Source organism: Bos indicus x Bos taurus, chromosome 13 (assembly GCF_003369695.1).
Source record: "Bos indicus x Bos taurus breed Angus x Brahman F1 hybrid chromosome 13, Bos_hybrid_MaternalHap_v2.0, whole genome shotgun sequence".
Classification (NCBI taxonomy): Eukaryota; Metazoa; Chordata; class Mammalia; order Artiodactyla; family Bovidae; genus Bos; species Bos indicus x Bos taurus.
Window position 1 is genome coordinate 17,698,113 of NC_040088.1, and position 24,224 is coordinate 17,722,336.

At 43.0% G+C, this 24,224-nt stretch overlaps 1 protein-coding gene across 6 annotated transcripts in view; it reads left to right on the forward strand.

Moving 5' to 3' along the window:
- The window catches only part of NDRG3 (NDRG family member 3), a 63,248-nt gene extending 39,042 nt beyond the window's left edge, over nt 1-24,206 (forward strand). For 3 of the 6 annotated variants that reach the window (XM_027558613.1, XM_027558610.1, XM_027558611.1), the window contains 10 exons: nt 681-767; nt 2,459-2,515; nt 10,734-10,837; nt 12,111-12,176; nt 12,290-12,341; nt 17,576-17,623; nt 20,217-20,252; nt 20,340-20,391; nt 21,527-21,565; nt 22,616-24,206. In XM_027558613.1, the coding sequence (XP_027414414.1) occupies nt 681-767; nt 2,459-2,515; nt 10,734-10,837; nt 12,111-12,176; nt 12,290-12,341; nt 17,576-17,623; nt 20,217-20,252; nt 20,340-20,391; nt 21,527-21,565; nt 22,616-22,797 (723 nt within the window). In that variant the 3' untranslated portion in view covers nt 22,798-24,206. The remainder of the gene's footprint in view (nt 1-680; nt 768-2,458; nt 2,516-10,733; nt 10,838-12,110; nt 12,177-12,289; nt 12,342-17,575; nt 17,624-20,216; nt 20,253-20,339; nt 20,392-21,526; nt 21,566-22,615) is intronic. The other 3 variants (XM_027558615.1, XM_027558616.1, XM_027558612.1) reach the window with 1 other exon arrangement.
- Nucleotides 24,207-24,224: the final 18 nt, after the last annotated feature.

Below are 24,224 nucleotides of genomic sequence, written 5' to 3' on the forward strand. Positions count from 1 at the left end.
TAGAATACAGATGCAGGTAAAAGTTTGTCATAGGCATAGGAAAGAACTGGAAGAAAACATACCAAAATGCTAAGATTGATGATGTGTAATTAGATAATAATGAGATTTTTTTTTCTGCTCTTCATTATTTCTGTTTTATCACATTTTCTATAGTGAGCATAATCAGAGGGGAAAAAGTAAGCTGGGAAGTTTTTAGTTTACAAAGAAATGTTCTTACTGATTTTTCCCAAATGCCTCCTGGGTGATAGGACAATCTTCTGAGGGTGGTATTACCTCTTCATGTGGTAACAAAACAAGAAGTTGCTATTGAGGACAGTCTAAGCTTTAACAGCCCCTTATGTCATGTAGTCCCAAGGGTACTGCCCAGGAGGGTAGACCCACCCTGAGCTAAACAGCTGTGGAGATAGCTGTGGACATCCTCTGCTGTGGAAATAAAAACCGTCTCCCCCATAGATCCTTGCAAGGCAAGGTCATTTGATGGCAGTTTAGGAAGCTGGTTTTTCTACATGCTGAGTTAGATTTATGGAGCTGTTTTTCTAAATATCCTCCCTAGCACCTCTCTGACCTTTTTTAAAAATCTGAGACATCCATGCCTAGGAAGAGTTGACTAACTACACTCCAGTAGTTTTAGAAGAAGCTGAGAATGGGGCTCTCATGCTGTTGTCTTTGTCTCGTTTCAGCTCAATCACCCAGAGCTTGTGGAAGGTCTTGTGCTCATTAACGTTGACCCTTGTGCTAAAGGCTGGATTGACTGGGCAGCTTCCAAAGTAAGACCAAACAGTATCCATTGGCTCATCCCTTAGTCCCTTCTCAAAATGGCTTATCTGTTTTTTTTTATTTTTTCATTCATACAGTTAAGGGCAAGAAGTCTTAAGTATACAGCTTGATATGAATATTTACACATGTAATCACCGTGTACTCAGTCAATATACAGAATATTTCCAACTCTGCTCTTAATGCTTCCTCCCTTTCCCAAAAAGGAACCATTATTCTGGTTTCTGTCACCATAGATTGATTTTGTATATTCAGAATAATGGAAGGTGTGTTCTTTCATATCTTGTTTCTTTCATTCATCATTGTCTGTGAGTCTCAGTCATGAATGGAATACTATGCAACTGAAAAATTATGGGTTTTTTTGTTGTTTAGGGAAATGAGAAAATTCTCATGCTTAAGAAACAATAAAATTTTTAAAAATACATATATGCATAAGAAAAGAAGGAAAATGCTACTAATAGTTACATCTTTGGTTGGTAGCATTAAAGACAATTCTTATTTTTATTTTATATATTCTATATTTTCCTAATTTTGCTTTGCTTTTATAGTTATTTTAAAATATTAAGCTGTTCCATCTACCAGCAGACCAGATTCTGAAAAGTTTATCTATTCTTCCCCACCTTTAACTTCCAGAGAAATGATGTATTTCCTAGCTTTGGATGAAATACATTAACATTGCTTTTGCCAGATATTATGGAAATTCTTTCTTACAGCTGACTTCAAATTTGTTCTAATTCCTATCTAGTATGTGGGTACACTAAAACTTAAATGAACACTCTTAATAACGTGATGAATATTAAATAGGTTATTAAATGATGAAATGAAATAGGTTTTTAGTTGTAATTATCTTTAATTTACAACCTGTGGATCATTGATAACCCAGGTGAAGATTTCTGGGCTTCTTTCTTACTCCATCTTTCCGGGACTACCTGATCCTGCTCCACCCATATCCGCGTCTGTCTGCCTTATCTCATCTTCTCCATCTCCACCCCCAACTCAGTACTTTACCTCTGCGCCAAGTCCACAGTAGGAACTGAGCTTAAAATCAACAGAGAAGGTTTAAGGGAAATCAGCAACATAATGTGAGTTGGAAATTTTTCTGAAAATAGACTAACAGGCTGCAGATCTACACAGATTGATGCTTTTATTAGACGGTGATGTGCATAGCTTTGACGTGGGGAAAATTAAAAGAAAAGCTTTCAAAACGCCAGAACATTCTGTAAACATAGCAGTTTCCTCCCACTCCTTGAAATGAAGATAGCAAAAACTAGAGGAAAGAAAAAAAAATTGCTTTTTCTTTTGGATGACTTGGGAGTAGTTGTAAGTCTATCTTATTAAGCATAAACCCAGTGTAAATGCAGAAACACAGGTAGAAATTAAGTAGCTATAGCAGTGAGCTCTGAGTCCCACGTTCTCAAAGAAGTAACAGCCAGCATTTCTTCTAGCCACCTATTTCAAAGTGGGCCATATTATTACCCTAGAAGGAAGGTTTTGTTTTTTCCTGACTTCTTTCTTGTTCTCAGATTTCTTGGGACCACCATCTCACAAAAATGTGTGACACTGAGTTGTGTTTTTTGTGTTTTTAAGCTTAGCATATTTATAAGGAAGTGCACTAATAAAGTGGACAGATTGATAAAATTTTACCCATGCTCACTCTCTTGACACAAAGTTTTTATCTTTTTAGCTCTCAGGCTTGACAACCAACGTTGTGGACATTATTTTGTCTCATCACTTTGGGCAGGTAAGCGCCTGTTCCAGCCAGGAGAGGGGTGTGTTTATTGGCTTTTGTGTAAAGTCTTATTCACCTCAGGAAAGAAAGGGTTCCCTGGAACTCACTTGATTCCAGTGGGTTAACACTTTCAGTGCCGTGGGAGATGCACATGTCGCCCACCAAAGGCCAGTCTTAGGGGAGGGCATTAACTCAGTGCCACCCGGCTCTTGGCGTTTAGAGAGATGAGAGAAGGTAGCTCCCACCCCGCCCCCAACCCGTTCCCTGTAAGCCGCATGCCATCTGTTTCTGTTTGACGACATCACGTGCCTCACCAAGCTTCTTTAGAGCCAGGATGAGGTCTGGAAAGAAGGGTTGCACAGAAATAGAGATTTCAGAGAAAATAAAAAACAAACCAAAAGACACCACAAATGTTAGTGCTAAAAGAACCTTTTGTTCAAATCCCATGTCTTTCTGGTAAAGAAACTGAAGTCTATAGAGGAAATAACAATTATGTGGATAGCTGTTAGGTGAAAGAGGTCAGGACCCCAGTCCTCTTTTCAGAGAGAAAGTTGAGTAACAGAGAATTCCTGTCCCAATTACAGTGTGTTTTTTCTTACATTACCAAAGAATTCTCAGACACCAGCTGGATGTCCTGTAGCTCAGCTCGATGACACGGTCTACCTGAGTATTGGTCAGATCCCGCAGATTAGAGCTGAGTGCCAGTCACTGAGCCACCACCACTGCTCGCCCTCCCCCGACTTCAGCCACTCCAGGTGGTCACCTGTGCTTCTGACCAACCAGCTATAGATCAGAGGTTCCAATAGCCCCCTCCTTGGGTCCAATTTGTTCTCTAGAGCTGCTCACAGAGAAACACTATATTTACCAGACTGGCTTATTATAAAAGGACCTAACTCAGGAACAGCTGAGTGAGAGAGATGCACAGAGCAGTTGTATGGAAAGGGGCAGGGAGCTCCCCTGTCCTCTGGAATGCCCTAGTCTCCCAGAGTGGCCATGCACTCCCCAACCTGGAGGCCCTCCCACACCTGTCTTTTGGGGCGTTATGGCGTCTTTGTTACAGACACGTGATTATGTGGCAGTCAATTCAATATTCACCTTCTTTACCCCCCCAACCCCGGAGAGAAGGGCAGGGTAGGGTTGAAAGTTCCAGCCCGCTACTCACAGGGACTGGTTCCATGTAGAAGTTACTTAGGGGCTTTCCTAAAATCCCATCATTAACCAAAAAAAGATTCTTTATCAGTCTCATCGCAAGGTTTTACAAAGCTCTGTGCCAGGAGGGGGGTGAAGACCAAGTATATATTTCTTGCTATAAATGACAGCATCACAGGTGACCTATGAAGGAGGGAGGGAATGAATGAGCAATGAGCATGGAGAGCTGTGAGGTGTCTGGAGTTGGGGTGAAAACTCTAAGTAGGAGTAATGGATGCTCAACTGTCGCCTGTGTATTAAAGGAAAATGGTCACTGTGGAGAAAATTAACATTTACTGAGTACTCATTCTGTTTAAAGTACTTTGACAAGTACCTTTTAGGCACAAACTCAGTTATTTTTCTCACGTGGTTCTATTAAACTTATGGAAAAACTGAGGGCCAGAGAGGGAACATAACTTGCTACAGTTGTCCAGCTAGCAAGTGATCTGAATCCAAATCAGGCTCACTCCAAAGTCCATAGTTTTTTCTTTCATTGAGATTGTATTTCAGCAAAATTACAAATTCACATATATATATTTTTAACATTTAAAAAATTTTATTTATTTTTGGCCGTGCTGGGTCTCTGTTGCTTTGTGCGGGCTTTCTCTGGTTACAGTGAGCGGGAGCTAGTTTGATGTGGTGCACGGGCTTCTCATTGTGGTGGATTCTCTTGCTGAAGCATGGGCTTCAGTAGTTGAAGCACACAGGCTTAGTTTTGCAGCATGTGGCATCTTCCCAGACCAGGGATCAAACCCGTGTCCTCTGCATTGGCAGGCAGATTCTTATCAGTTGTGCCGCCAGGGAAGTCCTCACATACATTTTAGAGCAGAGGAGTTCTGCAGGGCTTAATACAAAGAATCTGTTACTCACCCCATTTCTGCCTCTTAGAGGTAACCACTTTAAATCTTTTAGCAGATTCTTTGGGTTTTGCCTCATTAATTAAGGTATTATTTATATATAATAAAGGACACAAATCATAAATACATCTCAGTGACCTTATATACATATACTCATGTCTGTCCATCCTAAGTCACTTTAGTCACGTCTGACTCTTTGTGACCCTGTGGAGCCTGGCAGGCTCCTCTGTCCATGGGAGTCTCCAGGCAAGAATACTGGAGTGGGTTGCCATTCCCTTCTCCAGGGAATCTTCCTGACCAGGGACTGAATCCGAATCCCTTGTGTCTCCTGCGTTGGCAGGCAGGTTCTTTACCACTAGCACCACCTGGGAAGCCCATTCTCTCATGTGACCGCCACCGAATCAAGATGGGGAACATTTCTGTCATCTCAAGAAGGTTCCCTCGTGCCCTTTCCTAATCACTAATTCCCCTCCCCAAACAAGTATTCACTGTTCTGTTACCTCTATAGATTATCTTGCCTGTTCTTGAACTTCATATAAATGTAATTACATAGTGTACACTCTAATGGGCCCAGCTTCTTTTGCTCAGTATAGTCTTTGAGATTCGAACTTGTCTTCCTATGTATCAGTAGTTCATTCTTAGATTCTGTGTAGCAGTCCATTGTTATATGTCATGAATGTTCCTATGAGCATTTGGGTTATTTCCAATATTTTGCTTTTGTTTTGCTATTATGAATAAAGCTTCTGTGGACAGTCTTCAGTCAGTTCAGTTCAGTCGCTCAGTCATGTCTGACTGTTTGCGACCCCATGGACTGCAACATGCCAGGCTTCCCTATCCTTCACCAACTCCCAGAGATTTCTCAAACTCATGTCCATCGAGTCAGTGATGCCATACAACCATCTCATCCTCTGTTGTCCCCTTCTCCTTGTGCCTTCAGTCTTTCCCAGAATCAGGGTTTTTTCCAGTGACTCAGTTCTTTACATCAGGTGGCCAAAGTGTTGGAATTTCAGCTTCAGCATCAGTCCCTCTAATGAATATTCAGGACTGATTTCCTTTAGGATTGACTGGTTTGATCTCCTTGCAGTCCAAGGGGCTCTCAAGAGGCTTCTCCAACACCCTGGTTCCAAAGCATCCATTCTTCGGTGCTCAGCTTTCTTTATGGTCCAGCTCTCACATCCATACATGACTATTGGAAAAACCATAGCTTTGACTAGACGGACTTTTGTCAGCAAAGTAATGTCTCTGCTTTTTAATATGCTGTCTAGGTTGGTCATAGCTTTTCTTCGATTGAAGAAAAAACTTTTCTTCCGTGAACATTCTTTCATGTGTCTTTTTGGACATAAATGTCCATGTGTCCTTGCCTCTATCTCTCTAAACTCATGTATTTCCACCTGTTGGTTTTTCAGTTGTAGGCATTATCTTTGGCATTCCATTATGAAAGATGATTTCTCATATTCACACATACACCCATGCCATGACCCTCGTTTATGTTCTCTACTACTCCATCCTTCCAATATAACATGCTTTGGATTAGATAAATTTTCAGCATTTATACTAGCATGTAAATGTTATTCAGAGCTGAGCCGTGACAGATTTCTTTTTCTGTACATTTCTCCTTTACCAAGTGACAGTGTTAGAATTTTTAAATAAAGGATTCCAGGGGGACACTGTAGGGTGATAGTGGCAGGAGCACAGCCTTTTTTTATTTATTTTTTCTTTTTGCTGCACTGCACGAGGGGCTTTTGTTCAGGGATTGAACTCTCACCCCTACAGTGAAAACACAGGCTTAAACTGGACTGCCAAGGACGCTCCTGTTCTGCCTTTTAAAAATATTTAAGCACAAGAATCAAGACTTGCCATACAGAAGATCTGGTGACACTCATCTCAGCCTCCTTCAGGTCACACTTTCTCCATCTTATGGGCTTTTCCAGGGTCCAGTCAGGGGACAGAAGCTACATGCTTTGAGTAGAGAAAATTTCATGTAATATATCAATTAGTAGAAGGTGGCTTACTTCTTCAAGAGGTGAAAAAGGACTTTGAGGTGTCCAAAAGTAGCAGGTAGAAAAACAGCAGCTACTCCTAGGCTGAGGGGAGGAGAAGCAGGGGGTGGGGACAGAGAATATGATGGTTGGATGGAATCACCAACTCAACGGACATGAATTTGGGCAAACTCCGAGAGGTAGTGAAGGACAGGGAAGCTTGGTGTGCTGCAGTGCGTGGGGTTGCAAAGAGTTGGATACGACTTAGCTACTGAACGACTCTTAGTCCAAGGGAATGTGGACACTGAAGAAACTGAGGACTTAGTTGAGCCCCCACCAGCACACCTAAGAGATGCCTGTTCATGGGAGGAATGGTTTCCACAGAAAGCACAGCTGGCCAGCTGTGAAGAAACTTGCCCAGAGGGTAAGGGCCCTAACTTGTCCACAGAGCCATTCACCAGATGGGGGAGACAGTTGTCCAAAATAAGGTCTGAACAGCTGCAGAAGCTACAGAAACTGCAGTTGGATGGGAAGAACCTGAGCCTAGGATGTGGTGACAGGTAGTCTATGAGAATTCTTGAGACCTTGGGCCAGTGGCTCCTGTGCTAAATTTTAAACAAAGGACTGGCAAACAGAGAATGTTTTTATTTTTTGCCTGTGCTGGGTCTTTGTTGCTTAGTGTAGGCTCTTCACTGGGGCTCACAGGCTTTCTCTAGTTTCCGCTCACAGGTTTAATTGCCCCACGGCATTTGGGATCCTGGTTTCCTCAGGGATTGAACCCACATACCCTGCTTTGGAAGGCGGGTTCTTAATTGCTTGACCTTCAGGGAAGTCCCTGTCTTATACCTTTTCTTTTTTTTACTATTTATTTATCTGGCTGCTTCGAGTCTTAGTTGTGGCCTGTGGGATCTTTGTTACATCCTGCAGATCTTTTGTTCCGGCATGTGGACTCTGCATGTAGCACACAGACTTTGTTGCTCCTTGGCGTGCGGTATCCTAGTTCCCTGACAGGGATCGACCACCTCCCCGGCATTGCAAGGCAGATTCTTAACCACTGGAACACCAGGAAAGTCTCTCTCTTAACTTTCTTAATGGTGTCCTTTGAAGCACAGTTTTTATTTTATTTATTTGGGTTTAACCTAATGAAAGTATCTTTTTGTTTTGTTTTATTTCATTTTTATTGGGGTATAGTGTTGATATACAGTGTTGTGGTAGTTTCAGGTATACAGCAAAGTGAAACTTGTTACATACATGTATCTATGTATCCACTCTTTTTTAGATTCTTTTCCCATACAGCCTATTGCAGAGTATTGAGTAGAGTTCCCTGTGCTAAACAGTAGGTCTTTATTAGTTACCTGTTTTATATACTCCAATACTTTGGCCACCTCATGTGAAGAGTTGACTCATTGGAAAAGACCCTGATGCTGGGAGGGTTTGGGGGCAGGAGGAGAAGGGGACAACAGAGGATGAGATGGCTGGATGGCATCACCAACTCGATGGACATGAGTTTGGGTGAACTCCGAGAGTTTGTGATGGACAGGGAGGCCTGGTGTGCTGCGATTATGGGGTCGCAAAGAGTCGGACACGACTGAGTGACTGAACTGAACTTTATATATAATAGAAGTGTGTGTGTGTCAGTCCCAGTCTTCCAATTTATCTGTTCGCCATGCCTTGCCCCTGGTAACCAGTTTATTTTCTACATGAAACACAAAAGGTTTTAATTTTGATGAAGTCCAGGCTGTTTTTTCTCTTGTTGCTTGTACTTTTGGTGTTGCATCTAAGAAACCATCACTTAATCCAAAGTCATGAAGATTTACAACTATCCTTTCTCTTTAGAATTTTACAGTTATAGCTCTTAATATTTAGGTCTATGGTCTATTTTGAGATAATTTTTTGTACTTAGTGTGAAGTTGGAGTCTAACTCCATTCCTTTGAAAATCCAATTTTCCTAGTACCATTAAAAAAAAGACTTTTCTTTGTCCAGTGAGTTGTCTGAGTTCCCTTGTTGAAAACTAGTTGGCCGTAAATGTAAGGATTTATTTTGGAAGGCTCATTTTTATCTCCCTGATATTTGTCTGGCCTTATGCCATATCACAAAAGGCCTTCCCAGGTGGTGCAGTGGTAAAGAACTGCCTGCCAGTGCAGGAGATGCAAGAGACACCATTTTGATCCCTGGGTTGGGAAGACCCTGTGGAGAAGGAAATGGCAACCCGCTCCAGTATTCTTGCCTGGAAAATTCCATGGACAGAGAAGCCTGGCGGGCTACAGTGCATGGGGCTGCAAAGAGTTGAACACAGTTGGGCAAATGAGCACGCACATACACACATACCCATACCACAGTATCTTGAAAACTATAATGATTTCGGTAAAGTAAGAACATCCTCACAATATATACATGTTGTGTGTTTAATTAAAAATGTGTGCAGCCACAGACAAGAGGTTGTCACAAGGCTGATGAGTTCATTTAAAATTTAAACAAGTGAGTGCATGTATTACTCTTACTGCTTTGAAATGGAAGCATGTAAGGTTTCTATACATTAATAATCTCATCTTCACTAATAAAAATACAACGATAACCCCTTTTTATCTGTCAGATTAGCAGAAGTCAAAAAGAGTGATCATTTGTACTAGCAAGGGTGTGGGGAAACAGTATGAATAAATGAGAAGGCCCCATAGGTCCTGATAAGGAGTGACCTCAGTGCAGAATAGTATGTCTAGCACACTACAGTTTGTGTTCTAAAGAAATGTGAGTGATGGTGTGCAATTTACACAGAACAGCTTTTCCTCGGGTGTTCCATTAGCACTTAAGCCAGTTTTACCCCTTTTATACCAGTGTTACCTCTGCCCCTTTTTTATCTCAAACTTCTGCTCAAGTTCCTCTTCAGACTTTCAAGGGGAAACTGTAGAGGTCATTTCATCTCTGATTGCGATGCGGTTCATTTGGTGTCCACTTATCTTCATATCTTCAGCATTTATCAAGTTTCCTTGGAATGGCTCCAGTGCCCTTCGTTTCAGGGACACTGTGATTCAGTTGGTTAGTTTCCTACTGTATTTTTGGCTCACTTTCCCCATGTAGCAGTGAGAATACTCACACAAGCTCTCCTTACCTCGGTTTCTCCACAAGGCTTGCTGGTGGTGACCTTTGCATACTGCTTCAGATTAACTGACTCTCTCACTACCCCGATACATTTTTTTCCTCCAGTGTAAACCCTTTTCCTTCTGCTTAAAACTGTCCATATTTACTGGTGTATGTGTGTGTCCATATATGTACATATATACTTACATATACAAAAATCTGGCAACTGGTTCTAGTGGCCTCCGAGAAGGCCAGCAAGATAAGGATCATTGGGTATGGGTAGTAAGGAGGGAGATTTTCTTCTTACTGATACACTCTTGTTTCTCTTGAATTTTATACAGGGCTTATAGCCAGTATTTTGCAGTAATTTTATTTATCGCTTTTTGGCTTCATGGGTCTTCTTTGCTGCATGTGGAAACTGTCTCTAGTTTTAGTGAGCAGGGCTGCTTTCTTGTTGCAGAGCACAGACTCTAGAGCAAGAGCTTAGTAGCTGTAGTACAGGGCTTAGTTGCCCCCCAGCATGTGAAGTCTTCCCAGACCAGGGATTGAACCCGTGTTCCTATCATTGGCAGGCAGACACTGCACCACCAGGGAAGTCCCTGTAATAACTTCAAATGGGACATTATAAAAATTTTAAATCACTACGTGGTATACCTGAAACTAATGTAATATTATAAATAAACTCCACTGCCTCAAAAAAAAAACCCCATAATATTGGTAAATGATAAATTGACTTAATCACTAAAATATTAATGGAATGTAATATGCAGTTCTAGAATGCATACTATTAAATAATAGTATATAAATAGATATTACACCCACTATATTGATGAAAACATAGATAAGTTAATGATACAGGTTTATGACTAATAAGAGAAGTGTTACTTTCCATTTAATTTATACTTTACAATTCATATAGCATTTCTTATTTAATCCTTAAAACATCCCTTTCGGGTAACGGGTTGTTATCTTCATTTTACAGACAAGACACTGTCTCTTTGAAAGTGCCAGAACATGAATAAAAGACAAATAAGGAAATTAGGGTTGCAAATGGTGAGAACGCAAACCAAACAAGATAGATTTGTACTGTAGCTCAGAAGTTCACCTGTGTCTTCTTTTCATTGTTCTAGGAAGAGTTGCAGGCCAACCTGGACCTGATTCAGACCTACAGACTGCATATTGCCCAAGACATCAACCAGGAAAACCTACAGCTCTTCTTGGGCTCGTATAACGGGTACAGTTGGTTCTGTTCCTTCACTTAAATGCAGACGAGGTCTGAGAAGCTAATGGAAATTTAAGAGAGAATCAGGAGGGGAAGTAAACTGCTTCTTACAGTGTTGTGTGATGGGGTTACTTTCACACTTTCACAACAGTAGAAGAGGAAGAGCTTTCAGATAGATATGAAAACAGCTTTCAAGAGGAATGAATGAACTGAATGCTGTTTCAGGCATATTCACCTACCAGTTGTACTTTTAAGATGTTTTGAGACCAAAAGGACCTAAAAGTTATGTACACACACAAAAACACACAATTTGGGTGACACAGAAAAATGCATGTTGAGGATAGAAGGATAGAAGTTTGGGACCTTAATTCAGTCTCTCTCTACTGATATCCTGTCATCAGGCAGAAGTGAAACGTGAACAGTGGTAAATTCTCTTTTGTTTGTGTATTCCCAAAGTTGTCACATTTCCCCCAGTCACTGAGAGAAGCCCGATTCTTATCTTGCATCCAGCTTCTCCAGTGAAAATGTCAGTTCCTTCTAGCTTCCTGGGTATATGGAAAAAGATTGAGGAAATAGGTCAGCTGTAACTTACCCAGACTTACACAGCCAGTAGGAGCAAAGCAAGTTTTGAATCCAGTCTCTAGCTCCTTCCTCTGTATTACAGAGCCTCCTTATTTTTAGCTGAAATCAGAAAGGATATTAAATACTACAATAAACTGTAAGTACCAGGAAAATCGTTCCCCTAAAAGGTTCCCCTTAAGAAATTATTCCTAGGGGCTTCCCTCATGGTCCAGTGGCTAAGACTCCACCCTCCCAATTCCCGGGTCCCGGGTTCGAGCCCTGGTCAGGGAACTAGATCCTGCGTGATGCAACTACAGATCCCACCTGTGGCAACTTAGAAGCTTGAAAATCCCATGTGCTGCCACTAAGACCCAGCACAGGCAAATAAATAAAATAAAAACAAATATTAAAAAAAATATTCCTGTAAAGTAATTGGAAAATTAGACACTTAGGACTTGAGGATTTCAACAGCATTGCTGTTAAGTTTTCAAGTTGTCTCCTTTCATCATCCTACTGAGTTCCTTTTTCCTTCTCTGTTCCACTCAGGATGCCACTGATGAGGCTACTTATGAACAAAATCTATAAATAATGTCTTCCCTTGTCAGGTGTGAAGGAAAGATAATTTTCATATTCTTTGATACCTTTGGGTTTTCACATCCAGGAAGTAACCTGAGTTGCCATGATTTTACCTGAAACGTGCATTGTTTCCTTTGTGTCTCTCTAGACGCAAAGACCTGGAGATTGAAAGACCCATTCTGGGACAAAATGATAACAAATCAAAGACGTTAAAGTAAGTCTCGATCTGCCCACTAAGTTGCTAGATATACCTGTCTTTGATAGAAGTCAGTGTCTGTGGAGTCTGTGTGCTCCCAGCTGAGTGTCCTCCTATCTGCCTTCCCCCAGGTGCTCTACTTTACTGGTGGTTGGTGACAGTTCACCTGCAGTTGAGGCTGTGGTAAGTATGTCCTGACACTGTGAAGATGAGTAAGGTGAAATATAATAAGTTGTTTGTAGCACACTGCTGATGTACTGGAAACAGTTGGTAGATACTGCTGCTGCTGCTGCTAAGTCGCGTCAGTCGTGTCCGACTCTGCGACCTCATAGACGGCAGCCCACCAGGCTGCTGGGTCCCTGGGATTCTCCAGGCAAGAACACTGGAGTGGGTTGCCATTCCCTTCTCCAATGCATGAAAGTGAAAAGTGAAAGTGAAGTCGCTCAGTCATGTCCGACTCCTAGCAACCCCATGGACTGCAGCCTACCAAGCTCCTCCGTCCATGGGATTTTCCAGGCAAGAGTACTGGAGTGGGGTGCCATTGCCTTCTCCGTGGTAGATACTAGGTTTTGTTAATTCTGATTACACATATCAGGTTTGTGCTTTGTTATCCAGTCTGGGAAAATAATTCCTCATTGATCACTCGGTTTCATCAGAAGGGATCAATAGTGCCCAGACTGTTTTATATGGTGCAGTTCATTCGGTGGCAGATAGTACCACTAAATACCATTTGCTTATCATCAGATTTCTGACAGCCTTGGCCTTCTGCAGCCACCACAAATCTGGAACTGTTGAAGCTGGCTGGAAGGTTGCTGAGAGCCTGCGTACTTTTCTCTACCTCTTTCTCAAGCACATAGCACACTGGTAAAAATAATATGTGTTCATTGTAAAAAATTGGTAAATAGAAGGACAGGAGGAAAAAAATCACGATCCCGAAGACAAGCCACCATGTTTTTCTTCAACATAGATATTGTTGTTTAATCACTAAGTCATGTCCAACTCTTTTGTGACCCCATAGACGGTAGCCTGCCAGGCCCCCCTGTCCATGGGATTTCCCAGGCAAGAATACTGGAGAGGGTTGTCATTTCCTTCTCCAGGGGATCTTCCTGACCCAGGGATCCAACTCGTATCTCCTGTATTGGCAGGCAGATTCTTTATCACTGAGCCACGAGGGAAGCCCCACAGCATAGATTGGATGATACTAAATATACAAGTTTTAGAGACCTGATTACTTAATGCTGTATACAATTCAGTCTTGTAAATATACCCTTGTTTATATAACTTCATTCTCTTGTTGATTATTTATGATTGTGCACCATTAATAATGTTGCCGTTGAACATCCATACAGAATCTTTGCCTGCATTTTTGATCATTTCCCTGGGATGAGATGGAAATAATGTGTCAAAAATCATATACCTTTGTAAGGTTTTTAATGCCTTTTGCCAGATTCCTTTCCAGAAAAGATATAACAGTGTGTTGCTGCTGGCAATGTAGGATAGTGTCTGTTGCACAGCATGCTGTTCAGCTTGGACTTTTCAGTTATTAGTAGTTAATTTGGTTAAAAATTAACTACTGTTAACCACTGTTTTAATTTGCACTTCTTTAATTACACATGAAGCTTTCAGTTTTTCATAAGTCATCATTTTCTTGTCTTTCCCACATATATAACGTAACTTAAGTTTCTGCATGAAATGATCTGGTTTTCTTTGGCCACCTTCACTTCTTTAGCTGAAAAGGTGGAGATACATGTTTTTGATAGATCTATCAAAACCATTTTTTCATGACGTGTATTTGACACAGAAAAATAGTAATGTTTATAGAAAATACCCTTAATGAGAATTTTCTAATGATGCTGAGTTGTCTTTCTAAAATTACATGAACTTAAAGTAATGTTGGACTTTCCTGGTGGCTCAGACAGTAAAGCGTCTGTCTACAATGCGGGAGACCCGGGTTCGATCCTGGGGTTGGGAAGATCCCCTGGAGAAGGAAATGGCAATCCACTCCAGGACTATTGCCTAGAAAATCCCATGGACAGAGGAGCCTGGTAGGCTACAGCCCTTGGGGTCGCAAAGAGTTGGACACAACTGAGCGACTTCACTTTGTAAAGTAATGATACCAATCATTTTTCAAGATTGTATAAGTTGGCCATACATATACAGTCTTTTTCTTTTTCTGATTCCATACCTTCAGTGTGTATAGAGAATAACTTCAAAATGCCATCTGTACCACAAACTAGATGCTCTCTCTTCTAGATACATTCAAACCTAACTCCCCTGCCAGAGCCTTTTATCCCCTGAATTGGTAGGGATTTAGAGGGCTGTCCAAGTGTGGAAGAGCAGGAAGAAACTCCACAAGTTCTAGTCTCTAGCTATTCTTGCTTATTCATTCAGTATCATTTTTTGAGCTTCTCCTATTTGCTCAATGGGCTTCCCCACTGGTTCACCAGTAAAGATTTGCCTGCCACGAGATGCAGGTTCAATCCTTGGGTCAGGAAGATTCCCCTGGAGGATGAAATATTCTTGTCCAGTATTCTTGTCTGGGAAATCATGGACAGAGGAGCCTGGCTGGCTCCAGGACATGGGGTCGCAAAGGAGTTGGACATACTTAATGACTAAACAACACATATGTGCTCAGTGCTCTGGAGAATATGAAAATGAATAAGATGGAGTCTTAGCAAGATTGCAAGGAGATCAAACCAGTCAATCCTAAAGGAAATCAGTCCTGAATATTCATTGGAAGGACTGATGCTGAAGCTGAAACTCCAGTACTTTGGCCACCTGATGTGAAGAACTGACTCATTGGAAAAGACCCTGATGGGAAAGATTGAAGGCAGGAGGAGAAGGGGACAACAGAGGATGAGATGGTTAGGTAGCAAGACCGATTCAATGGACATAAATTTGAGCAGACTCTGGGAGACAGTGTAGGACAGGGAAGCCTGGCGTGCTGTGGTTCATGGGGTCACAAAGAGTTGTACACGATTGAGCAACTGAACTGAACTGGAGTCTTAGCAGTTGGACCTGGGGAGAAAGTAGACATGTCAAAAACCAACCATTGTTCTTGGCCTACAAGATCCTGAGCCTTCGTCTTAAACAGTTACAGAAATTACAAAGTGATGAACCAAGGAAAAAGTATGTTTTATTATATTAAATACAGACTTAGGAGTCATTCTTCTAGAAGATACTTATTGTATATCTAGTATGTTCTCAGCACTTTGCCTGGCATTTAGGGATCAAGTTTTTACATTCTTCTTTTTTTTTGTTTGGTTGGGCTGGGTCTTAGTTTCTGCGCGCGAGCTTTCTCTAGTTGCAGAGAGCGTGGCTACTCTAGTTGCGGTGCGTGGGCTCCTCTTGTTGTGGACCACAGGCTCTAGGTGCGTGGGTTTCAGTAGTTGTGACACAGGGCTCATTAGTTGTGGCTCATGGGCTCTAGAGCATGGGCTCAGTAGTTATGGCGCACAAGCTTGGTTGCTCTGCGACATGTGGCATCTTCCCAGACCAGGGATTGAACCTGTGTCCCCCGCATTGGCAGGTGGATTCTTACCCAGTGTGCTAACAAGGAAGTCCTACATTCTGCCTTTTAGAGCATATTCTGTAGTAAGGAAACAGGTACATTTGTTTACTTCCTGCATTGGCATTTGTATAAAGAAAAAACCCTGACTTGATGATCCTGGCTTTTAGATCATCCTCTGATTTTAGAAGTTTTGAGTAACCACCCATCAGCCATCCCCAGAGTAAGCATTCAGCTGGATTACTGGTTCTTGCCTAGGTAATTTTCATGGCTTCTTAACTGGCTCGCTGCCTCTGCAGTCTGTCATACAGGCCACTGCTGGTTATTTTCCTGAAACAGTTTACATCCCGTCACCTCAGAAACCCTCTGTGACTTCTTGCCTTCCACAGTCAGCTCAAGTTTTCTCACCCTCTCCCCACAGTGCATCCTCATACCATATACTGGCCTCTGTAACCCCACACATGCCTGGCACATTCACCTTGCATCCCCTGGATCTTTGCTTCTGCTTCCCCATGACTCTGCTGCTGCTGCTAAGTCACTTCAGATGTGTCCGACTCTGTGCGACCCCATAGACGGCAGCCCACCGGGCTCCCCTGTCCCTGGGATTCTCCAGGCAAGAACACTGGAGTGGGTTGCCATTTCCTTCTCCAATGCATGAAAGTGAAAAGTGAAAGGGAAGTCGCTCAGTCGTGTCCGACTCTTAGCGACCCCACGGACTGCAGCCTACCAGGCTCCTCCATGCATGGGATTTTCCAGGCAAAGTACTAGAGTGGAGTGCCATTGCCTTCTCCACCCCATGACTCTGGAAGCCTTCAAATGCCCACCTCTTCTTACTTTGGCTGTAGAAATCCTATTTATCCTTCTGTTCTCACTCAGCTCAGAAGTGAAGTTTTCAAGTACTCTTATTCTGCCTTGGGGCTTCTCTAGTGGCTCAGGAATCTGCCTGCAATTCAGGAGACACGGGGGTTCGATCCCCAGGTTGGGAAGATCCCTTGGAGAAGGAAATGACAACCCACTCCAGTATTCTTGCCTGGGAAATCCCATGGACAGAAGAGCATGGTGGGCTGCAGTCTATAGGATTGCAAAAGACTCAGACACGACTTAGTGATTAAACAACAACATTCTGCCTTGTGTTACATGCTTTTGCCCCTCTAGATTCCATGCTCTTAGCACGGTGTTCTATATGTGTGCTTGGGCAAGCATGTGTAAAGAAGAGATCTAGTAGATCAAGTTAACCATAAAACATTGTTGAACCATAAAACAACCTCCCCAGAACATTTTCTTTGAGGTCCCTGCCTTTGTGGATACAAAGGTATGAGATACCAAGCATGAAAATAGACAAGATTGTAATTCTTAATTGTGATGATTGCTCTGAGAGAAAAAACCATAGAGAAGTTCAACTTTCAAGGGGACAGCCAAAGATCTTGAGGCTTAGAAGAGTCAGGGCGAGAGGAATGGCACCCCTGCTACCTCCGGGGCAGAGGATGGGCATGAGGAGTGGGCACAGGAGGTGTGAGGGCTCAGTCATAAGGACCGGTTGTGCTGGGGAATCATCAGGACCTCAGCAGGTGAGGCCCATAGTTCACATTTTAAAGAAGGAGATAACTTGCCCTGCTGCTGCCTAGCCGTAAGAGGAATTAGGTTCAAAATGTAGCTCTTTAAAGACTCTACTTGTAACGGGTCCAGAAAATGAACTTAGCCAGATTTTTATATCTACTAAGAAATACAAGATATAAAGTATATCATGTAAATATATCTCCTATTTTTTATTTTGGTAATTTCTTTGGCTGATTCAGCCAAAACTGAGTTTCTCCCAGCTGAGCTTCTTGAAAGATCATTCGTGTGCCAAGCTATTTTGTATTTAGCAGTTCATAAAATTGTCTTTCTCTGTTTTTTTTTTTTTTTTTAGGTTGAATGCAATTCTCGCCTGAATCCTGTAAATACAACTTTGCTAAAGGTAATGTGTTTCCTTTCCTCACTGCCAGCCCTTAGTGAGTAAATTATATGTGGTTCAAATCACTTTATTTCTGGAATAGTTGCACAGAAACAAGGAAAACTTCTTTCTGTCATTCTCTTTTTTTAAAAAGAAATTGTTTTCCTGAATATAGTCTCAGTATAGAAAATGGGAAAATAGAAAAAAGAATGGAATATAGAAAGAATAAAATAAAATTACTCATAATCCTGCCACCCACAGGTTACCCTCTGGTACAAAATGCATGTACTGGTCTTCCTCCTGGGTGGTGAGGGGCTGAGCTGGTCTTTGTGGTGGTGCATGGGCTTCTGCTGCTGTGGAGCACAGGCTCTGGAGCGCGTGGGCTCCGTAGTTGTGGTGCTCAGGTTTAGTTGCTCCCTGGTGTGTGGGAACCCGACTCCCTGACCAGGGATCAAACCTTCATCCCCTGCGTTAGAAGGCGGATTCTTAACCACTGGACCCCTGGGGAAGTCCCTCTTATTCATTTTTAAATCATTAAGATTATAGGCTATTTCTAGCCCTGTGTCTGTTTTCCTCAACTTCTTGACATGTAAACAACTTTCTGTGTCATTGAAAACTTCATAAGCATTATTTAATGTTGTAAGATATTAGATAATGGATAGAAGTTCTTCACAAGCTAAATTCCCTTGTATGGATAAGAGAGTTTTCCAGTAGCATTGTCACAATTTTTCCAGTAGCATTGTCACAATAAGGGTAGATGCGTTTTCTGGAGCCTGTAGTGGAATATTTAAGGGCCTGACCTCCTGGTCCGAATTTGGATTACAGTATATTTAAGTGCTAAACTTACGTTGCTTACTGCTGCTTTCTCAGCCTGAAAGACCTCTGCTTTCTTCCCTTTTTCTTTGAAGTGCAGTTAAAAGGGAAGTGCTGCCACTATAAGCAGCCCATAGTTCCTGGAAATAACGCTCTGATGTGATAAAACTCAGAGTGTTCTAGGGTCCAGGTGATTGATGAACTAGTCTAAAACATGAATTTTTTTTTTTTATAAGTATGTGGTTTCAGATTAGCTTTTCAATGCAAGTTTGAATCAGTTTTCTAAAAGTGCAGAACTGAACTTAACAGTAGCCACAGGTGTGCTTATTTCTGGGCAAAAATGCCCATCCCACAGCAACGTGATGGAATTGATTCTCTGATAGGTATCCAGCTTGGAAATAGTCCTTCCCAGTACTGTCTCTAAGTATGAGAACTGTTTTACGATTCTAATCAGATTTTGACTCCTAAACTTCTTGAAAATACAGCCTGGGCTAATTAGGTCTGTTTTATACTTAAATCAGGTTAAATGTTTGTTCCTGATCTTACACTTAGAATTTTCAGGGAACTGACTATTCCTTGTTAACCTCGGATTCCTGTGCCTCCTCTGGCATTCCCATCTGCAGAATAACAGTCTACCCTCAAAGTTTTCATGTTAGTGAAGGTTTCATGAGGTTCATGTCTCTTTTCTAAAAAATTCCTGAATACGCTACTCTGTGAGTATGGAATACTTAACAAGTAGAAGGAAGAAGGTAGCCTCGTGATTGGCCATTGTGCCCTACAAGTAGCGTTCTCTGCGGATTGGCAGGGTATGCATCTCCGGGGCTTGTTAGAAATGCAAGTTCTTGAGCTCTGCTCCAAAGGCCTCGGGCAGGAACTCGGAGTTTTAATAAGCCCTCCTGGTTATTCCAATGCATGATAACAAAACCCTACTCTAGAAGTTTTTGTGCAGATGACAGTAATCAATGTGTAAAGATTTATGAAGTGAGAGAGACCCTCATCACTCCCAACAGTGAAATTAAAATGTCTGACCAAGCAGGTTGGCTGAATCCAGCATCAGTGCCTGATCGTAGACCTCCCCTTAGTCATGAAGTGGAGACAGTGTAGAGTTGAGAGGGAACTTTTAAGAGTTTGGTGCCTTGAGAAGTAGGGTCACACTGCTTGAGGACTCTGAAAGTAAATCCTCCAGGTAGAGGCAGAACCAAGGTAGTAGTTAACTTTACTATCACCCAGTGGAAAATTCCTGACATGGACCTGACAGCCGGGCCCTGCCCTACTGATGAATAAATAGTGAATAATCTTTCAGAATTATATCCAAAGTTATTGCTAGAATTTAGGTCTGCGTATAAGAGTGCATTGAGGAGGGACTTTCCTGGTGGCTCAGTGGTAAAGAATTTGCCTGCCAGTGAAGGGGATATGGTTCATTCCTTGATCTGAGAGGATCCCACATGCCATGGAGCAGCTAAGCCTGTGTGCTGCAACTGCTGAAGCCCACAAACCCTAGAGCCCATGCTCCACAGCAAGAGAAGCCATCGCAATGAGAGGCCTGCGTTCCACAACTCGAGAGTTCCCCCGCTTTCCGCAACTAGAGAAAGCATGAGCACAGCAGTGAAGACCCAGTGCAACCAAAACTAAACTAATTAATTAAAAAACAAAAAGAGTGCATTAGAAGATGGACACTAGGGTGCAGTTAAACATTAAGGAACCTGTAATTTGATTCTGTCCTGTTTGACAGGACCCTGGATATGCAGAGCGTTCCCCTTAAGTGTATTCAAGTCTCAGCTGACTTACATGTTTTCCCTTCTAGATGGCAGACTGTGGTGGACTACCCCAAGTAGTTCAGGTAAGGAGACTTTTTTTAAAAAGCACCCATTTGATTTCAGTTCTCTGTCCGTGCAAAGATTAACAGCTTCTTCTTTTGTCTTCCTAGCCTGGGAAGCTCACCGAGGCCTTCAAGTACTTTTTGCAGGGAATGGGCTACAGTGAGTAGTACATAACTTTCTATTCTAACCAAGATTTATTGATAAATGGGGTCATTTTGGCATCTGGGGAGCACTCAGTTCTCAGGGCGTAACCTCTGTGCTAGCCAGGCTGAAGTTAAGTAGAAACCAAAATTTTTTATGAAAGATTCTTCTGCGCATATATACAAAGATGAGTAATGCGTACTTGTGCCAGGCACTCTGTATTCTTAACCTTAAGAGGTAAGTTCTGCTATTAGTCCCATTTTACAGAAGAAGAAATTGAGGCTTAGAGGCTAAGCATGTTTCTCAGGATAACATTTCAGGGGTAGAGCCATGATTCAGTCTTAACTCCAGAGTCCACATGTTCAACCACTGAAGCTTTGGCAGTCCTGGCTGTGAATATGAGGTTGTTACTTGCATTTGAACTTAGCTGGTTAATGACTCCTGGTCTAGAGAAACAAGTTACATCAGTGAAGTCTGCTCCCCACAGGAGATAAACTTGCAGAGTATTTCAGAGTGAATCCAAGGATGTGTCGTATCATGTGCCACTGTCCTGGTCTCTTGTATTGTGAGACTCCTGAGCTTTCTCATTTGTCCCAGGATATCCTCACTGGCTCCTTTCTTGGAGTTTTAAAAAGGAAACCCCTTCTACCCAGGTACAGAGCTCTGTATCCAGTAGGGTGATTTTTCTCCTGTCTTTGGTGTCAGTGTGATTAATGACCACTGGGCAGCTGCTCTGGGCAGCAGCTGGACCCCTGGGTACAGCCCTGTACCTGGCAGGCAGCCCATGTATGTCTCGTCTGGAGTGGCCGTGTCATCCCCGTCTGTGAGCCACTATCAACCGAGCCCACACCCCTGTCCCTCTGGCTCGCTGGGAGGAGCACAAGTCCCTCTCCTTTCATAGGAAGCAGTTCATTATCCAGGCAGGTTGGCTGTTTATAGTGGAGGAAAAAGCAGTTGCCTTTGACTAGTTGAGAGAAGTATCATCCAAGATGTTACTGAATTATCAGTTAGCCTTCCGTCCTTTCTGGAACCTTAGAATGAAACTTTGCCCCTGGCTTAGTTTGTTCTGTCAGTGTCTGCCAGGTAACCAGGTTTACCACTTGGCACTCTTGGGTCACTAACCTGCCTTTTCCTGTGTCCATCCTGCTTCCAGTCCCGTACGTGCAGCTCAGTCACCTGAGCACCGAGTCAGGTACCTTTCTCTGTGCTGGCCCCGCCCCTGCCTCCCAGCGATGCTCTCCTGGCTGCCCGCAGCATGTCCATGGTTTCCCTGTGCAGTGAGAGCCCGATAGAACGCGGCTCATTGTGCCCCGAGAGAGTTAGCCTGACGGTCCAGCCCTGGTTCCCCAGGAGTAAAGGGGTGGGTTGTAACAGCCAGGGTCGCAGCAGCAGCTGAAACTTCATAGGGGGCCCTTCTTCCATCACCACCACCTACTGAGTGATCCTTGAGTTAACTCCCAGACACAGGGTTCTCAATTATGAAGGTTGGAGCCTATGCCCGGAGAATGCAGGTACTGGCATCTTCTGACCCCAGCATTGAAATGACAGCTGGAGGAGTGGCTTGTCTTAGAAAGACAGGCAGGGAGGTAGGCCAGGTTAGGCCCTTTCCTAGCCAAGCTGGAAGGACCTTACAGCCAGAGCAGTGGCACAGCAGAAGTCTGACTTAAATAGACCTCCAGTGTGCTTTCTCACAGTCAGCCTGCACCTCGGTGCCTGTGCAGAGGCCAGCTCCAGGCCCCCCTCCCCTCCCTGCCCCTCACCTACCTACATGTCTCCTCCCTAGGTAGCAAGGGTCACCTGTGGACACAGATGGTAGTCTTGTTGTATCGGGCTTGCACTGTGTGTGTGAAACACCTTCGTACTTGTGTGGTGTGATTTGTCTTTCTTTGGTTTAGTCTCGCATGCATCACAGGTTTGGGTTACCTGTTTGGGTTCCCAAAGCCTTCTTCCTAATCACTGTGTGGATGGCATGGGCATAGCTAAGAGGTTATACTCTGGACTTAGTTCACCCATCATTCTACTGTAGACCAGAACCAGCTGAGGTTTCACCCAGATCCAGAGGATTAAAGCAGCCTTGCCTAGAGCCCCTCACCTAGAGCAAAGTGGGATGGCTGTGTCTCGTCCTGGTGTCGCCTTAGATGATGGGTTGGGAAAGCTACATGTAAAGCCTTTGGTGAAACTTCTGGATTAGCTGAGCTTAACCACAGCTCTTTCCTCTAGTGCTCTCCGTTCTCTCTTACAGTCCCATCTGCCAGCATGACCCGGCTCGCCCGATCCCGAACCCACTCCACCTCAAGTAGCATCGGCTCTGGAGAAAGTGCCTTCAGCCGATCTGTTGCCAGCAATCAGTCAGATGGAACTCAAGAATCCTCTGAGTCCCCTGATGTTCTGGACAGACACCAGACCATGGAAGTGTCCTGCTAAGCAAATGCTCCTCCCCAGGACCATGCAAGTCCATCCTCCTTCAAACAGCCACTCCATAATATAACACTTCATCCAGCAATCTGGCATCTATCTTTAACTCCTGCATGGCCACTGACTCTCTCTTTCTGGTATCCTGGATTTATCATCCTCTCTGCCTGCCCACCCTCCTTTTTGTATGTACCAAGAACCACTTCCATCCCATTTCTGTAACATTCCAACCTCTTTAGCTGATCAGATCTCCATATCTTCTCTTACCAGCTTTTCCCTGTGCTTTCCCAACTATGTATCTAAGATTCTTTGATTCCTGACGTATGTGTGTGAGCACGCGTGTCTGTGTTTGTGTGTGCATAGTTTTGTGATTTTAGACATGTTTTCTTGTAGAGCTTCTGCAGACAAAAACAAAAAAAGGGACTCTTTTTTTTTTTTTTTTGCATTTTCAGTGATGTTTTTAGGAGAAATATGCAGAACAGGTTTCTAGGTAGGCCATTACATTCTCTTTTGGTTCCTCTCTGATGGTCAAGATTTGTAAAGTGACTTCAGGAGAGAGGAGATCTGAGGAAGGTGGAAGATCATAATTCCTGTTTCGATTGTTGATTATGACCAATAGAAGGGAACCTGTTACATAGAAAAGCAGGCCAGGTGGCCAGCCACCTTCTCCCGTCCAATTGAATTCCTGTATCCTATAAATGAAAGGAAGGGATGTGTTCTCTTAGAAGCCCATGAACAATGACATTCTGATGCAGTGTTGCATTTTTCTGAAGGAATGAGTGTGGCTTAATTATTGGACTCTCTTAGCACAGGAAGGTGGAAAACAAAATTCCAGGCCTCTGCTCTGTCAGAGCAAAATTGATGTCTCTGCAGTGTCTGATGCCACACACCAGACATCGGAAGGAGGCGCCTCCCAGGAGAAGCACTCTCCATCCCCCCAGAAGGGAGAAGTATATAGCCTGAAAATTATATAGATGCTGAGGAAATAGTTGGAGAGAGAGGATCAGACATTAACACAATATGATGCTTTATAAGTATAACCTTGATTTCAGAAGAGTTAATGGAGCCTAAATGAAAGATAGAACCCATTTCTCAGAAAGTTAATCCTGTGAACTCCCTCTTCTAAGAGGGAAGGAACCATAAGGGCACCCCATCCAGGTAGAATTGCATTCGGTCCACTGCTATGTGAGGGGGTCACAGCCACCCAGAGAGTGTCTCCAGGAGTGTGACAACAATTGCCACCCAGTAAGGGTCCCGCTTTGACAGCACAGAGATGTCAGCTCAGGGTTATATAATTTCAGTCCTAGGAAGGGGCTTTTCAGATGTAGCATTCGCTTTCTGCTCAGATAGGGAATGCATCACTCTGCCAGAGTATGACTTTTTACAGACGACGAAATAAAGCTGTATATGTCTCATTGTTACCCAGTGGCTGGTGTGAC